The sequence below is a fragment of the Accipiter gentilis genome, chromosome 6 (assembly GCF_929443795.1).
Source record: "Accipiter gentilis chromosome 6, bAccGen1.1, whole genome shotgun sequence".
NCBI classification, from domain to species: Eukaryota; Metazoa; Chordata; class Aves; order Accipitriformes; family Accipitridae; genus Astur; species Astur gentilis.
Genome location: NC_064885.1, coordinates 26,568,285 through 26,587,594, shown reverse-complemented (window position 1 = coordinate 26,587,594; position 19,310 = coordinate 26,568,285). Strand labels below are relative to the sequence as shown.

General features: G+C 35.4%; 1 protein-coding gene across 1 annotated transcript in view; it reads left to right on the top strand.

Annotated features, from left to right (window-relative positions):
• The window catches only part of DNER (delta/notch like EGF repeat containing), a 134,098-nt gene that overhangs the window by 84,838 nt on the left and 29,950 nt on the right, over positions 1-19,310 (top strand). The window contains exons 6-8 of the mRNA XM_049803190.1: positions 2,927-3,080; positions 8,493-8,606; positions 18,517-18,741. Coding sequence (XP_049659147.1) covers positions 2,927-3,080; positions 8,493-8,606; positions 18,517-18,741 — 493 coding nt within the window. The remainder of the gene's footprint in view (positions 1-2,926; positions 3,081-8,492; positions 8,607-18,516; positions 18,742-19,310) is intronic.

Here is a 19,310-nt window from a genome sequence, read left to right as displayed (position 1 = left end):
GACATTCATTTTGTTCTGGTCGTCTTAACAGCTTCTTTACTATAGTTTAAAAAAAAATATGAGAGAAGAGGTGAGCTTATATGGTAGCTCTAGTCTGAATTTTAGAATCTGCTAAGCATGTTATTACTCTGCTTACTTAAAATAGGAAAAAAGTACTATATTCCAACTATATTTATAACATCATACTTACAGATTGGATAATAGCAAATTATTTTAAAGAATTTATTTTATTGCCATCCAAAATTATATATGATAGATTTGCACTGCCATAGTCAAGTAAAATACACAGATGAACTGTCTATCGATAGTAGATTATTTTGGAATTCTTAGATAGTGACTTTAGTACTAGCATTATGGCAGTGTGTAGCTGCTTCTTGACTTAGTTTTCCTCAAATATGCTAGTACATGTCATCAATTCAGGAAAAAAATTAATAGTATCATTTGGGAAAAGTGAAGATGACATGCCTAATAAAAATGATGACACCTAATCTTCTCTACGGAATAACTTGTCTGCATCTCAGAACTGTTATCTGTCATTAGACATTTCAGTTTGAAGTGTTACAATGCTTTTCTTTCGCTGCTTTTAAAACCCATTTTGTTAACTACACTTTATGGTAAATTGATCCCTATATTGTACTCTTAAAGAGATGTCAATATTATCTGAGCTTTTCTTAACTTCCTATTGCATTACTATTGTTAAGACAATGACTGATTGTTGCAGTGTCTAAATGTATTAGTACTTACATTATAATGATCAGCTTCCACTGCTTCAAAATGAGATTTTAGTGCAAGCAGAGCCATGCTGTTTGTGTCTGTGCGGACAGTACAGACATTTCCTTCCTCTCTGATGAATGGTTCAGGTAATGATGTACTTTGCATCTTACTCTCAGATCTAGCATAAAACAACCATGAACCTGAGCCTACCTAACAAACGTGGTACCTCTCTGTTCTGACAGAGTTAACTTTGATGGTATGTTATACTTCTTGGACCTGTTGCTTAGGGATGTCTTTAAGCATCAGAGAGACATAGATAAGCCTGTTCTCATTTCCAGTGCATACACAAAGACCAGAAACACATTTAAATGAGATCAAGACTCTCATCTCTTTAAATGGCACAGAATCTAGGTACAGTGCCTGTATCTTTCCACATGCTCTACTCATGTAGATTTTAAGAAAAAATGCCATTTTTTTTGTAGTATGCTATCTCACTTTGTTCATCCAGAACAGGTGAGTTACTGAGACAGGTAGCAACCTTGACTTTGTATTAAGTCTAAACTCAACACCCCATTCCAGGAATGATAACGAACACTTTAAGTCAATAGCATAATTTAGCATCAGTAAGAGTTAGAACAGCTGTGAAGGATGCTGCACTCTTTATGTGCACTCTTTACCTGGGTCCTGATCCTGTATATGCACAATGGTACTGCATGACTCCAATGGTATGAGATGTTGAGGACAACACTAATTTTGAACCACTGGTCACTGTTGTCTCTGGGGACCAAAGCGATCCCTGTGCTGATGTGTTTTCCACCAATGGTATACGGAAATGTGGAAATACTTGCTGTGTATTTAGTTAATTGTTTAGTTCTTAAATAAAAGTGATTATTTGTTTCTCTCTGTTAGCCACTTTCCTGTGTAGCTCATATGAATTATCTTCAAAGTAAGTTACTGTGCTGTGTGATTATAATAATTTTGACTGTGTTTTGCTTGCCTGTCTTTCCTTTCTGTTGAACTACGGCCTTGTTTGGAAACCTGTCATTGCTAATGTGAGACATTCAGAGCTGTTTGTGAAGAGGCTTGGGTAAATACCAGAACATGTATAGACCATACACTTAGTAGGGACTTCTGGCACTCCTGATAAATAACATACCCACCATTTTGAGTTTTGGAGATGTATAGTATTAATCCTTGTTTAAATTCTACCAGTGTAATATTTGTAAGGAAGAATGAAATCTAGGTTTTACTGAGTAAAGTTTTTTATTTGTATGAAGATGATTATTTTCTTTTCTACTTAGGTCACAGCTGTTTATTCATATGAAGCAAACATGAGTAAAAATAGAAGATAAATTACTAACCCCATTTCTTTGTTTCTAGTTTCATGCACATTCTGTACTTTACATTATAATGTTTGTGCATGGGACAGCTGCAGTTCCAGCCCTAATGGTCTGACTTTGAAAAGCATGAAAGTGAGTGATGTTGCCATCTAGTGTTTAATGAACAAAGAAAGTAAGATATTTAATCTAAATGTATACTACAGATGAGAGAATTTTCCTTGCTTCCGTTCTTTGAGATTTCCCTGGCAATCTTAGTGACCTAAAGACTTCTTAAAATCTAATTTTAATTATTTTATTACTAACAAAAATATTCCATATCATGCCTACTGTAAGTATTTTAAATCTGTAACAGGTGTAGTGCTCTTGATCTTTTATTAAGCAGCAGGGTTTGGCAAAAGTAACAAATATGTTCATAAGATGACATATTTTAACAGAATTGAAGGGATATGTTGCTACTGAAGTACCACTGCAGTGAGCCTCTGGGACCCCAGCCCTGCCCTTCACATAAAGGGTGCATCTTTGTAGTAGGATTTTGTTGCAGTAAATCTGCACATTAGTTATTTTGACAGTTATTCCAGTCTATAAGTGTAATTTCTGAAGTGGAAGAAAAAAAATGTAGTGATTTAGACATTATGGATCTGATCCCAGCCTCCTTGTCTAGATGAAATTACCTGACATCATTAAAAATCTTAGCTGAAGAATTGGTGCACATTTAGTATTTCAAAGAGTAACTTTGTGCAGTTGATGTATTTATGGCAGCTACTATTGTTACGAACAGGAAAACAACAAAAAAATTTTTGTTCAGTAGAGTATTCGATGAAAACATAATCTTTCAAAATTTTTTGTGAAGTACATATCCTGTTTGTTTTTAGGCAACTTTTTTCTGCGACTGCGAGGATGAGTATCAGGGTTCCCTGTGTGAAGAATTTGATGCTTGTCAGAGCCAGCCCTGTCAGAACAACGCAACATGCACTGATGTAGCACAGAAACATGACAGGAACAATTTCACCTGCAGCTGCCCGGCTGGTAGGTTTTGTATTACGCTTTGAATAATGCATTTGTGTTTTAACATTTGGTGCATATCTTTTGCAAAGCAGTGAACTGTGGAACTTCAGATACTACGAAAGGAGGAAAATACAACAACATCATAAGGGCAGTTTTTAAAAGGCTGTGGAAGATTCTTCATCTGTGAAAAATGCCACTGAAAGCCCACATCTGAACCATAACCCAATGAGTGGATTATTTGTAACTAATAGAACTTTACCTACTAAGAAGAGATGACCAAAATTTAATTTACATCAGCTTTTTCTCAATCTGTTTTTTTTACTTTTCAATGTATATTTTAAGTATACATCATAACTAACCTTTCAATAAACATGCTTCCATTGTAACTAGTAATCTCTTTTCTTCAGTTGCACCAATCAGATGGAAGAAAATTCTGTCCATGCTATGCAGTTGTTGGATTGTTGCTCAGAATTAACTTAAATTTTGAAAACTTTTTAAAAATTAATAAACTAAACTAATTTGTGGGTTTGCTTAATGAACAAGTGTCTGAGTTCTCTGAAGTTATTTTAAGAACATTTTCTTTAAACATTTGATCAAATTAATTTAGACGTCTTAATTGAAATAAAAATTAAACTAAATATGATGGTCATATGCTGGAGGGTAAATTAAAGATACATGGTGATGGAAAAAAACCTTACTAAATGCTATTATAGAAAAGTCTGCTATCTGAACTTTACATTTTAAAACCAAACTCAATTACTCAATTACTTAATAGAAGTTAGTTCAATATATATTTTCTAAAATTATTTAAAAATAAAAGTTGGCTAAGATTAGGTATCAGTAGCAGGTAATTTATTTTGCTTCCTACAAACATATTACTGTACATTTTCATTTCTGTAATACTGGTCAGTTGATATTAGAGAGAAAGGGTACTTATCTGGGGGGGCTGAGAGGGGAAGGAAGGTGCTTCCAGAATAGACTCGAAGATCTGCAGAATATAAAAGCTGTATCATAAAAGGCAGATAGAGAAATGAATGATTTGGTCAGGTTTCTAGTGGTGGTTGTGTCTAAATGGTTACTGACTGCCTTTAATGCTGGGTAGGTATCTGTGTGCATTAAGTATATATAAAAGGTACATGTAGCAATACTTCCTTTATTCTGCTCCAAAGCAGGATCATGGAGTGGGTGTTCTGATATACTCTTAGAGATGGGAATATTGTTATTCTTTACCCTAACGCATGTCAGCACAGGCTAGAGAGACTTCTAGCCGCAGTAGATCATGGGTAAGTACCAGCCTGAAAAGTGGCTGAGCCAGAAGCAGGTGGATGCAAGTGATGCTTTAATGTGGCTGCCACATACTATCCTCGGAACTCTTTTGTAACTTTGCAGTTCAGAAAACCAGCAACAGCAAATTATTAAGCCCCCTTCATTTTCTCCAACGGCCCAGACATTTCCTTGTAATTACACTTTTTCTGCCTCTAGGACTTGCACTTTTTCCTCTCTGCTTAAAGTCAGTATAGTGAATGTGCAGCAAGAAAGGGATTTATATTTGTGTTTTTACATAATGACCTGGATTTACACTGCTCTGAAAAGAAGTGAAGTTGTTATGCAGGTGTACTCTTATTTCATAAATTTGCCAAAGGATCAACTGTCACTTTAACAGGATATGTAAATACAGTTGAATAATGATTTAAATATGAAAAGAGAAAGATCAGAGTGGAACAAACTTCAAATGTTTGAACAATCCCTACCATTAATGTCATGTTGAATATGGTTGATTCAGAATTCTTTTGGATTTTGACAAGTAGCTTTCAATTAGAAAAGAAAAAATGTATTTGTTTTGTTTGTGTTGTTTGCTTTTATTGAGATTGCTAACATGGAAATTGTTCTACATCAAGTACTATTACGCTAAATTTCTTTTTTCAAATTCCCTACCTCAGAAGAAATACAAGAATGATTCTAAAAAAACCCTGCCTGAATTCCATGAAATCAAAATTTTTATTGGAATATAATTTTAATATAAAATACTTTTCCAAATACTTCAAAGTTCTTGGGTTTAGTTGTGTAAAAAAAGCTTTAGGGGGAATATTTATGGTAATTCTGATGTGCTTATTGTAAAGGCTAAGACTGCTTCCACTTGGAAAGCTTAATATTTTCAAGTTATACAGCTAAGTTTTGCAGTGTAACATCATAAATATACTTCCCACTTTTGTACAAGACTTCAAAAGTATAACTGCTGTTGTTACACTTAGATCGAGTCTGTGATAGTTCCTGCTCCTATTGGTAAGTTACAAATTACAGTGCCTTGATAAAGCAAATTGATTTTATTTGTGTAATGTTATAAAATCCTAGGGCTTTTTCGGTTATTTTGATCCCAGATATCTGCATCAAGTGCATATGTATTTTTTTAAAATTTGGCCTCTCCATATTTTAAAAGCTGCCTGTGATTTAAAAACGTAGTCGCTATTAGGGACAGGCATTTCAATTGCTCGCTTCATAAAGTGTTAACAGAATTGTAGAAAAATTGATACCATGAGATGCTAGGAAACAATAAGTAAGATCATGACAGTTTCTTGAAGAAAATGTATTTCTCTTACATATTTTTGAAATATAATATATTTCCATTGATGTCTTACTGTCTTTTATTTTTGGATTTTATCCTTTCCATTTAGAAACTATTTCTCTAAAATATAATTTATGCCCTGTTATTTTCATAATTGTTTCTTCTCCTTGTCTCTCGAACAACTGTCAGCTCCTATTGGGGAAAAAAATTATGTCAAAATTCTAAATATTTCCATCTACAAAAATCCTTCTACTTCTCATGGTATAAAACAAAGCTTACAATAGATGGAATGAAATTATTTGGTTTCCATATGTGAACGCTTCCTTTCTGAATGACTATGTGATCAAGTCCCTCTGTAAATCCTCAGTAAGCCATATATAGTTAACTTCATTTATTACCTTCTGGAACTTGCATGGTTGTGCTTGAGTTGGCCTCCATGCATTATGTTCAGGTTTAGCTTTTAATTTTTTAAAAATATTTTTTCTTAATTTTTTTAATAGCAAATGTCTAATATTATGCAGATGGCTTAATCATTGTTAACTTCAGTGGCTTGTGTTTCTACTCATATTTTTTTTCCCCTAAATTTGTGCCCACACATCAAAAAATAGGAAAACTAGCTGTTTTCATATGATTATGAATTTCTAAAAACTATTCTTTGCATATGGAAAAATATTAAAGAAAATGGTAAATAAATATTTAATTATCATAAATGTCTCCACATGCAAGTTTCAGAAGCATTTGTATGTGAATAGGATCATGTTTCCCAAATGATGATAGAAAGAAGCATCATGAAGATAAGCATCAGCACAAAATGAATAGGTGTAGTGATTCTTAAAGTGTATCTCACCAGAAAACTTCCCACCACTACCCCGGCAATGATTGCTTTAGCACCTCTTAATTTTTAGCACTTGCGACATATTTGCTGTGAAATTCCTGAATCATATTCTCTTTCAGATGGACAAAACATGCCCTATAGATAATAATGAGACATTTATTTTCCTAAAGCTGACATAAAATATTATTTCTGATGAGTTTTCCCGCAAGCTATAATGACAATCACAGGAAGTCAGATTCTTGTAGCAAGCTTCTGAGCAGTGCAATCATTTCTGCTTTTCTGTGCCAACATTCTTTTGGATACGCATTGAATTCCAGGGTAATTTTTAGCTTTCACAAACTTGGTAACAGTTTAAAGATGGAAACATGTTTAAATGAGTTAAGCTTATTCAATACTGTGTTATGATTCATAAAAATAATCAGTTGAATGTGAGGACTTGAAAAAAATATGAAGCCTATAGATGAAAGAAATCAGTTGATGTAGTTTTCTAGAATATTTCATTGCTGTTTTTGTAAATTTTATGTTAATTTGAGACCAGTTAGAATTACAGAAAATCACTAGTTACACAGAGTGAGGCTGATGTCCCTCCAAGTGCCTCAATCCAGTCCAGAGGAGCTACCTCATGAGAGCACAGTTCTGGTTTTCGCCCTCATTATTTTTCTCCAGTTTAGGTGATTTATGGGCATTGATCCAGATGCAACATACAAACAGAGTTTCTTTTCCTAGGTTTTGCATTGCAGAAAATAGGATCATAATTTAGCGCTCTATATCATATAAAAAGCAGTAAGGTACACAGAGAGTAAAGTCTTATAAATCCTTTTCTGTAGTAGTGCTTTAGCAACTCCAAATATGGCAATCTGTGTTGAGAGCTATTCTGTGGTGACATCAATAGATTTGAACAGGTATAGGTATTAGCCTGCCCCAAAGACTTAAAAATATTAATTTTGATTGCATTAAAAATAATTATTTAATAAAAAAATAAGATTTTTTTTCTTTTTTATTTCCTTTTTTACTTTTTCTCCCCTGCGTAAGCAAAATCCTAGTCCAGGCATGTCCTCTATCTCACCTTGGGGTCTTTGTCTTAGATACCTGTTCTTAGCAGTGTATTAACGGTGTCACCTAGTCATAGCTTACTGGTCTTTAACACCACGCATTGTGTTAAACATACTTGTTATGGAAAATATTTACAATTTTAAGTAGGGTTCCTTTTAAAAAATAAAATGCATCTGTGTGTGGTGTGTAATTTCTTCTTCAGTCATCCATCCAAGATAGTTTCTTGGAAGTAAATAAAAATTAGAAAGAAGAATGTGTGGTATTTGTTAAGGAATTTAAGTTTGACGTGTTTAATCATTTCAATTGTATTTTGTAAGTTTGTTCATTTTTTGGGGATGTGTTATAGACATCAGACATATGGAACAAAGTAAACTTATGGTCAAATAGTACAGTACACACAATCTGTAGCTTGTGAACTTATAGGAACTTATTTGGAAGAGTTTGCAACTGTGCTGAGCAGTTCTTCACAGCTCCCACTTAAAATAAACACTCTTTTTGAAGCCCAGAAGTAGGAGCAAATGGCAGTCATTCAGCATATGCACAAATAATTCATAATGTCAAGTCTTGTTTAAAGTCTTGCTAAAGATTATTGACTTGAGATTCAAGACGTGTTTGAAAACCATTCAAAAATTACTTCTTTTCTGGTTATATGGATGCTGATGAGGACCCAACACCAACCTCCATTATACTGGTGCTGTCAGAATATTGCTGCTGGTAAAATACAGTTGACGTGATCTCGAGCTTTCCACTACTTATTTCTATTTCTCCAGTGAAGTATAAGTTCTAATTAAAAATCTCATTTTATAAGAATGGGATTTATAAGAAATATAACAAATTAGAAGACTGTCCTGGATTCTGTTTCTCACTTTGGTTAATTTTATTCAAGAAAACTAATGATACTGTTTGAATGACCTAGTAATACATTTAGTGATAAAACCTCATTTTTGCTATATTTTCTGAATTTTTTTGTGCTGTTTTGTAGGTTACACTGGAGAGCTGTGCCAGTCAGAGATTGATCATTGCATCCAGCAGCCATGCCAAAATGGAGGTACCTGCTCATCCAACATCAATGGATTCAGTTGTCAGTGCCCAGAAGGTAAACAGCAGACCTATCTAGTACCTCATACAAATTGGTGTTTTGCAGGGTGCACGTAGTCTAAATTTTCAGTTATATTTATATATATATTTTAAAATATTTTTAAAATTGTGCCTTGGACATAATTGTAGGCAGAAAAAAATCCAGATGAGAACTCTTTGTATAATCAGCAATAGTATATGAAGTATGGTGGGAGCTTGTGTTTTCGTGTATATGTGGTGTAGAAATGTTCTCTCATTCTCTGGCACCTCTACAGTAGAATTCAGGCTCCAGCACTGTGAGGAGGGTGAATCTGAGGAGACTTAGGGTGTAGTCTGATTTTTGTGTTGTCCAGTAAATGTGTGAGAAAGAGGTGCCTCCCTTGTAATATTTGCATATTTCTGCATATGGGTCAGTTGGCTAAAATGTGTGTAGGAGCAGTAATTCAAAAACAAAGGAATGATTTCAATCCTGCAAAGTTTTAATTAATTCTTCTTTCTGTTTGGACTTATTCCTTTCTCTATATGAAAGCCTTTTGGTGATTCTCACTGGTAAATGCTGTAAATGTAACTCTGCAAAAAGAGGACACCACAAGTGCTTTCGTAACAATTTGCTGACTGGAATGGCAGATGCCTAAATTGCTCATAAAAAAATTATCAGGAGTGAAAGCTCTCAGTTATGAAGGCTTCTATTAGTTATTTATAATTAAGATTAGAACCTTGAACTAATTATATCCCTGTTCTTACTTGGTCTGTGGATGTCGGTTTTTATTCTGCCAGCACCTTACGCTTGCTCTAAGGGTACAAGTCTTTGAGAACTGCTGCGGTAATATATACTTGCTTAATAATGAAGATTATCTGTAATTTCTTTGGACTGATTCCTTGCTTTTCTAGAGCGTTATGCTTTAATGAGTGACCCGCTTTAACAGCTGTGTTGAAACACAGGCACTGACATTTTGACAGCAGTGCAGATCTTGCATTTGGAAAATTGTTTGCCTTATAACTGGTAGCGAAATTCAGTGAGAAAACTATTAGATGTTAGACTTGGTCAATAATTTACTTGCGTTTTTCTTGAGATCCTTGAACAGATTTCATTAAGGATGCTTTGCCGGAAATGATCTTTCCAATAATAAATGCTTGGAAAAGTAGCTCCTGGGATTTTTGGTTGTTTTAGAATTGCCATATTTCTGTGTGCGGCATACCTTAATTGCTTGCTTCTGATGACCTGGTAATGAATATGCTGACCATCTCTCGACTTCTCTCCTACTGCCATTAGAGACACACTGGCCACGGGGCAAGGGTACTGGTGGGCTGAGGTCCCCACAGGGCCCCATCACCCAACCTCTGCTGCGGGCCTGCTGTGGTCCTGCGCCTGCGACAAGGTGCTTGTAGCGTGGCTCTTTGGTGCCCTGCTAGAAGGCGTTTATGCCTTGGGTGCTGTGCGGGGTTGTGGCTGCTCTCCTGCTCAGGGAGCTCATGCCGGCAGCAATTAGCCGGTGAACGGGAGCGGGGCAGGCTGCCAGCTCTGCTGGCCCGCAGGCCCTGGCACGGCCGCAGTGCTGCTCTGGCAAGTACGCCGGAGCCAAGGGCCCCGTGCCGTTCCCCTGTGCCGTGTGGGAGACCTGAAGCACAGGAGAGGAAGACCTTACTTTCTTCTCCGTCCAGAGCTGTTCTCCCCAAAGGGAGTGACGGAGAGGTTCTCTGATGTGCCACTGCTTGATGTGTAGCATTCTTACTGACAGCAGCTTTTCTGCTGCAGGAGAACCAAGTTCCTTGCGCTTCTCTTTTCTCAGTTTTACATGCGTTTGGCGATCTCTGTGTCACGCCACTTGGTCCTACATTCTTGTTGCCTGCTTTGTTTCTTGAATACTTATCTTCTGCTCTTTTCTTTGCCACTGATCCATATTTGGGTTTGATAAGTTTCCAGTAGTCGCTGTTGTGTGTTTGTTGGCACTTCTGTTCTAATTATGTGCTACAAACTTGTGCTCCTTTTCTGCTTGAAGTCTTGAGGTTTTCTATGGTTTCTGGACTTTACTTAAAGATACAAAGGGCTTTTTGACCCTTCCAGAGGAAAGAAAAGAAATTACAATTACTTAGCAACTTCAAGAAGTACCTCTACTCATAGACTTTGTTGGTAGGCAAACATGCATTCTGGGTCACCTGTCTTAAACCTTCTGTGCAGATTTACCAGTTCTAGTCTCCCAAGATAATTTCCGTGTTTCCAAGAACAGCCATGTTACAGAGCAAGGACAGAATTGGGGGAAGGGCTCTTACTCTGATTGCTCACATGCTATAAATGTTTTCAAAAAGCACTGGGGCAACACAAGAAAGAAATTTTACTGAAATACATTTACAACTCTCGTTAAAATCAGTTTTCTTACATTGACCTGTATTATTTCCAGTGTAGAAAAAGCCTTTGGAGGGGATAGAAATTTTCAGGAATTGCTTTCTGTATGGACTGCCCAGCGTTATTTCCCTTAGAAAGAACAGTCTCGTACATGCTGTGTCTGATTCTCAGTCCCTTGGACATGAGAAAATAATTTGTAGGTTTGCAGGAACAAATGCCATCTTGTGTGCATGATTGCTCTTCTTGAGTGAGCCTCTGATAACTCAAGAGCAGCCCCAATAATTGCTTAATAATTGCCTAATAATTGCCGTTGTTTCAAAGAGCAAATGCTTCCCATGAAGTTATGTGGCTGTGCTTCCTACTCATGTCCCCACCATCAAGAGGGGAGAGTGTTGGTGCAGAAGTGACACAGTCTGTCTGCAACGGCCAGTGCTATTGCTCTGGACTAGCCTAATGGGCATATTAGGTAATAAGGTGTTGCTTTTCGCTCTTGTTCAGGAAGATCTACTAATGCCAACGAGCTCAGGAATTCAGACATTTCGTGGAGAGAAAGAAAGGGTTTGTTTAACAAAATATATTCTCTAAATTTACTAATGACTGCATTTCCTGCGATTCTTCTTTCTTCTTTTGAGGTATTATCCTCTCATAGAGGCATATTCTGAAAGCTTTTGTTTGGGTTTTGAAGAGATTTGGTTATTTTTGTAAATACAACAAAGGATAGTTAATTGAAAATTGCAGATGTAATAACTTGCAGATTTGCTATTTTTTACCATGTCCTCAAATTTTCGATTAAAAAAACCCCTACCAAAACCCATGATAGGTTTCTAATTTAAGTGAGGTCTCTTGCTCTGCTGCTATTCTCCTGCTGTGCTTAACAGTAATTGCTTGTTGAGAAGAGGCCTTCCTTTCTGTAGTGCTAATTCAGCACAGTGGGGGAAAGGTAGCCAAGGAGCTTATATATGTGTAAAAACTAAAAGACTGGAGATATAATGTAGTTAGGCAGAAAATGATAAGAGAAGATGGAAAGTTTCATGAAGGGAAAAGAAAAGGATGGCAGAAAAAGGAATGAGACAGAAACAATGAGGAATGATCTCGAGATTGTGCATTTCTTTTGCAAGTGAGATCTGTGGTTCATGAAAGTAGCATGTGATTACTTAGAGAAGGTGAGATCGGAGGCACTGAAAGAGCAGCTTGAATCAGATATGAACATTTCATGATTATTCTTTAGACAGTTTTACTGTCTTAAGAGTCCTTTAGTAAAGAAAATTTCTTTATGCTTGCAGATTCCATTTGCTGTGATGCATTGTAGATTTTAATGTCCCAAATATGTCAGAAAATAAACTGCTATCTGAAGTTGAGTCACCTGTGCTAAAGAGAAAATTGGATTTTATACTCAAATTTATACTGAAGAAGCTTATGCAATACTAAGGACTGAAAATTTTGTTCAAAATTTTTACTCTTTATTATTGTGAAAAGGATGTTTGGGGTGTTGTAGTTACTTACAGTGTGGTAGGGATCTTTGATCATCCTCTTTAAAGTTTTGTGATAATAAGCATATGTTTAGCAAATACTACCTTCAGATGATCATGCAAAGAAATTTCTAGACATTCTAAAAACCTACACATAGTAAACATATGTCAACCTGAAATGGATATTTGAAGTTCATATTGAGAATGATTCTGTAAATACCCATATCACTCTTAGATATCTCCTCTGATTTTCTTCTACTTATTGTAATGTATAACATACTACTTTATTGACAGTAATATTAATTAATTTTATTTGAGTTGATTGGGGTACTGCTCATCAATTTATATATTTGGTTGCTTCATTTTCTTTAAGTCACTGAGAAGTTGTGTAAATTCCCAAAGCACCCTGAAGTGAAAGTCAATAGACAAATAATAGTTAGAAACATAGAAAAAGCTGGTTGGAATAAGCAAATATAATTACAATGAATGTTTCATCGATGGAGAAACTAGTTATCCTTACCTATGTAGTTATTAGATTCATTGAAATATTTGTTAAAAGTGGTTTTGGTTGTGGTTTTGTTTTTGTTTTTAAAGTGTATGGAAATTGCCTGTTTGTGTGGTGAGGAAATGCAAGTCTCACTAATCTGTTCCTTACACATGCAAATTTTGTAAAGTTGATAGAATGAAAGACTTGGTGCTTGTGTGTGAATATATATATATATATATATTTTATGTATTTTAAACATTTGGAGAGCCTTTGTTAATTTTGCTCCTAAGAAAATATTAAAATAGTAGTGGAATATAGTTTTGAACAAAGCCAGATAATAATGAGCAAAACGCAGATCAGTTATTCAAAGAAATAAACTTCTGTTGCAAGATGTTTCTGAAGTTCTGTTACATGCAATTTTAACGTCCTGATGATGTGTACAGATGAACTGCATTCAGTGTTATAGGAAACATTAAACTTTGATAAAAATAGCAAGCATTCAGCTGGCCAGCAATGTGAAACTGGCTTGGATTCTTGGGATTTTGCTACTTTCTCTATGCGGATGTCACCTGCTCTGACACAAGTGGCAGAAATCTTTTCATTCAGATTAATATATTTTTGAAAAATAGTCATCAGCAATAATGGATTTCATAGCCATCCTGTAGAAGGAGATAGAGAGAAAACAATGCAGCAATAATGGATTTCATAGCCATCCTGTAGAAGGAGATAGAGAGAAAACAATGCTATGATTAGGAATAGATAACTTGAAATTCATATTTCTGGACTGATTTTATTTTACTATTGACAATTTGATTTGACTAGCTGCAGGTAACAACAGCTAGGCAACACACTGAGCAAAAGTGCCCTGAAATACCTGCAGGTATTTCTGGAAATACTGGAAAGCAGCAAATTTGTGAATGCTCTTACTGTGCTTTCTGTGGTTTAAAAAATAGAGTTTGACAGCTATAGAAGATGCTAAGTTGTGATTCATATGTGTTGATTTGCAATAGCAGCTAGAAAATGCACATTGTCACCATGAATTTTAATTGACTGGGAGAACAGAAGTTATTTGCCTAGATTAAGAATAGTTTAAGTTTCAAGGTCTTCACTTTTTCTGGGCTTCATTGTTCATGTAAAAGCCTTTTTCTATATTATATCTTGCAGTTGTGATTCTAACTTCTTTAGGTTTACATACAATAAACCTATTTATTGTCTTGATTCCAGGAAACTAGGCCACACAGCTGTTGCCTGTAGAAGATTTCCCAAGATTACTGGTGATTAGAGAGTGTAGAAGTCTTCATATTATCATAAGAGAGTTTAATTTACCTGAAGAACATTTTGTTGTTAATTAAAAATTTTTACGGCTGTTTAGTTTCTGGTACTTTCTGCTAATCTAATTTTTTTTACCTAGCATCTTCCTAAATTGCTCTTATTTTTAATAGACTTCTCCTTAATGCTTTAATGGGTTTAGCATCTGTTCATCTTTATCCATAAAGACTTTGTGAGGGTGAATTTTAATAAATATCTTCCAACTACGTTTTAATGATTTCTAGATTCCTTATGATGAGTATCTTTTTTCCCTTTACAGAATTCTGATGAAATACCATCAGGCATCTTATATTTCCTCACAAAACAATTTTCTATAGGGAAAATAATAAATTGCCTGTATTTCTTTCAATATTTATCCCTGTATTTCATACCCTAAAGGTTTTGTAATCCTGATTCCTAGACTTAATTTTTCACATTTGTGTGATTCTTGGAATTCGGTCTAATATAAAAATCAGGCAAGTTGGTTGTTCCGCAGACTGTATAAAAGCAGTTGTACAGTATCTTCAGAAAATGTTTAACTTCTTTGAATTGTACATGGCTCTTTTGCTTTCAATAGCCAAGCAATTAAAGTCCCACCGTGTTGAGAAATCTGGCTTTTATCCAGAGCTTTTCTATCTCTGAAAACATGTTCTGATCTAGTTTCTATCACTGCCCTGCAGGTCTGTAGCAATATATAAAGACTATCACCTCACTTAATACTTTTGTTCTTCTTGACAACTAGCCAAACGGTCTGAAAAGCATAAATATTGTATTGTGGTTTTTAGCAGTATAAATCTTTTCTAATATTGCCTTTCTCCTTTACCTTCTGTGTTTTTCCTTTGGTAAATTTTGCATTCAGATCTTTCAAATCACGAGTAGTCTTTACATTTCAGTCACGTCCCTGTTACACCAATAATGACCTAGATGCAGGGTTGGGTTCCTGTTAGCTGGCTGAAGAACAGTCCAGGGGATATTTATCCACAGATAAATAATCCTGTTTTTTATTATTTTTTTTCTCCGGCATTTGATTCCGTTTTCAACCAATACACCTCTGACTTTGTTTTTTTAAATTTATTATTTGCATTATTTGTTTTCAACAGTTTTATTGGTATGGACTTAAATGTACATTCAGAAATGCCAAAATAATAGATCTTCAGTTCAGATGTGTAACTACTGCTGCTTTGAGTATTTTTGGTTATTTAACGCATACATAAGATCTAAACTTCCAAAATCAACTAAACACGTTTCACAGTGCAGTCAAAGATAGCACAAGGGCAACATGTTTTAAGTGTATTTTAAACCTGCATATGTTCTTGAAGTGCTTTGTCACTTGAAACATTAGCCATCTGCCAGTAAGCTTCTCTTTGTAGGGAAGATTACTGCAAAGGTTGTAGTGAAGCAGCATTAGTGTCATTGTGTGACCTCAGATCTCTTTGATCCTTTTTAATCTGATTTCAGAGTTAGTGTAGAGATTTCACCGGAGTCATTGGCTGATCTCCTGGTAATAGTTAAAAGTCCTTGCAGATTCTTTTAGATCTGTCCAGGATTTTATGATAACGGGACAGGCTTTTTTAATTTGTCAATAAACTGTTGCTGGAATTAGATTCTTGATTTTAGGGTTTCTGTTCTTTTCAGTTTCTGATGGTTATGAAGTTACCATCTACAGGAAGGACCTCTAATACAGGGTTCCACAGTATCTGTTTTTAAGCTCTCCCTCTTCAACACTGGTGTGCAGGTGGTCCTGCTAAAGCCCGTGAAGCAATCTGAGCCCTAGGTTACCAAAATGGAGAGGCCAGAAGGCTCTTGCCTGTTCTTTGCCTGTGCCCTGCCACACCTGCTTTTCTTTCCTGGTCTGTTGCTGAGTTACTTATGGCTAAACTGTTAAAGTTCAATCTGTAGGTTGTTTCTTTTTTTTATTACCTTTTTTTTTTTTATATAAATTGGATTATTTTTTCTTTGTTTTTCATTCCATAGCTCTGGCTTAAGATTTATGAACATATGAGGGAAACATGGCTTTTTAAGTCATTTGTCCAGGACCAACTATTCTGAGGATGTTCCTAAAATCCTGCTGCCAACAGTGGCCCAGAATATCCTAGTTTTCTCTGGAACTCACAGGGCAGTTGTGGCCTTTCCATCTTTTTCTTAGTTACAATAATCTGAGTTTTGTTAATTCTCTAAGTAGATCCCTCTAATACCTTCTGTGTGGGTTATTCACCGTTGTTTAATACCATTTCCCTCTCTTTCCGATGCAGTTCACTGAGCTTTTGTGGATCTATAAATATCCTCAGGATATTTAAAATTAATTGCCAGTCTCCCTTTTTTCATGGTGTGTGCTGGAAACTTCAATGTCTTTAGGCTGATTATCTTAGCCCTCCCTCTTCAGGTCTTGGAGCTCAGTCAAGTTGACAGACTATGCTCGGTTCACTAGATCTTCCTGGCCCAGGTTTTCAACAAATCTAATCAATCGAGAACAAACTATGTTTGTTTTTAGTAAATGTTTGGGTTTTTTTTGTTATGCTTTAAAATGTAAATTAATCTATTTCTTATGCGCTTGTTTTCAGAAATTGCAACCCCTGACTTGCTACCCATGATTACAGTGATAGAACTACAGTTAAATAGTTACAGTTTAACTCACCTGAATGTGAATCATGAATAATTAGAAAAGAAAGAAAAACAAAATACCCTGAAAGTAACACATCTGCACATCTGTCAAAATTAACTGAACACTATTTCCTGATGAATTGTACCTTGCTTGAAATGTGGAATGACATTGTTTAGAACAAAAATATTTACTGAGTCAGTAAAAGATGACAAGATGTTGTAAAATACATATTGAATGTGGTATTTGGTCTCACTTTTGTTATTCATCATAAGCTTTATACAATATAGGGCTTCAGTTCTAATACATCAACTGCTTTTAATCCAGCAGCGAGACTTTATGGATACAAAACGTATAGAAGTAAGGCCAAAAATCTGCTTCATTCCATCAGGGACAAGATTTCAATATTAAGTGTTAATCCAAAGTGTCACCTGTCACAGTTTCCATGCTCTGAGTTGATTGCAGGATGCTATATAACAGAGACATCTCCTCCATCTTGATGCTTTCTCTCACCACCAGGCATGTTTTGTGTGGTGGGGTTTTTTTTGTTTGGGTTTTGGTTTTGTTTTGTTTTATGTGGTTTGCTTGGGTTTTTTTAATTTTGTTTTTTTCTCTTTCTGATTAAATATTTTTCAAATTCTAGAACAGCTTTCATGCATTTACTTATTTTCTTTAGTGTCTGAAATGTTGCTACAGTCTCCTGGATAGCAGTGGCAATGTGGTCTGTTCTTTGTCTTTTAGACTGGCACAACTGCCGTGGTTTACGCTTTCTGTTAGAGTAGATTGGTAAAGCTGGCTTGCTGGTCTTGAGTGGAGGCTGGCCTGATTTGCTCCTAATTTCTCATTCCTGGTGTATTGTAATGTTAAGAGCTGTTGTATAATGTAAGATATTCCAGGGAACTTTAAGCCTGAAAAATAATGGTTTGTACAAATGGACCAAATACTCATCCAGAAATATTGGAATTGAATGGAAAGGACAATTTGCTCTTTTATTTGGAAGGGTGCTAGAATTTGAATGTACTCTTCTGACTTGCTTTTGGGTACAATAACTACGCATCATGTTACTACATATATGATGTATGCATATGTATAGATACGATCTAGAGTTATACTGCAATTTGTTCATATATTATTCTTTTCTACATCTGATTAAAAAAATTCCCTTGCAAGAATATCCTTTTCTTTATGTCTAATTTTTACACGGTGTTGTTTCAATAAATCATTGTCTCTCCTGCTAACAAGTAGTATGTTCTTGTAAAAGATATTCTATTAAATTATTGAAGCTCAAGTAAACTCACATGCTGCTTTAGAGGTTGTTATTCTTAACATACACATTAACAGTAATGAAAAAAAAGGTCAGTTTTGGCTTTTCTTTTTTTTTCCAGGCTAGTCTGTTCCTGATCTTTTGAAAATCTTATCTGCTTTTCTAGCCAGACACACTTCAGAAAGTGGATAAGCACTGACAGTTTCAACAAATATTTTTGCAATTCACTGCCTTAATTATATGATAGTATGATTCTACCTGAAACATCTTTTATCATACCGTGTTACTGGGTAAAATTAGAGTTTAATATCTATAGGAAGTCTGTATTTTTGTAATTTTCATAAAATTAAAAAAATAGGAATATAGCTATATCAATGGCTTACTTTGAACTTGCTTCAGTTATTAATATTGTATGCATCGCATAATGCTTACTTATCAAAACTATTTATTTCTTTTAGGGTTTTTAGGAACCTCTTGTGAAGACAAAATAGACCCTTGTGCATCATCTCCGTGCCAGAACAATGGAACCTGTTATGCAGACAGACTTGCCTTCTCCTGCAGTTGTAGTCCTGGATTTACAGGACCTACGTGTGCTCAGCTGATTGACTTTTGCGCTCTGAATCCTTGTGCACATGGCATTTGTCGCAGTGTTGGAACCAGCTACAGATGCCTCTGTATCCCTGGTTTGTACCAAACAGTTACATGTTTTCTAAATCCTCTAATACTTTTATATGTAGATTCCATATATAGTTTACAATGACTTCCTTTTTTAATTTTCAGTGTATAAAACACATTGAGCAGAAGTTCTGTCTGTTTAGAATAATGATAGTAATGTACACATTCCATTTGGCAAATCAAAAATTGCAGAGTGAGCACTGAAAATACCACTGAGATCCATATGGCTTGGTTGATATCTACAGCTGTATTATAAAACCGTAGTCTGCAGGATAAATCTTTTTAAGGTGAGGTAAAAGTGTCACTGGAGTTACAAAATTTGGTAGAGAGAATGGAAAATGTGACACTGATCATTGGGGGAGTGGAAACAAACAAGGTAGATAAACAAAGGTAGAGAAGGAAAAAAAAATTGGTTACCCCATAGGTTTTTAGTTCTGGCATCCATGTTTACATAAATTACCTCTCTTCAGATGTTCCGGTGATACTGCTTAGGTGAGTAAAGCTAGTAGACTCGGCTGGTAACTGTTTGACAATGCAGCCTAACAGTGCTAAGCATTCTGCTTAGCTCTAAATTTTT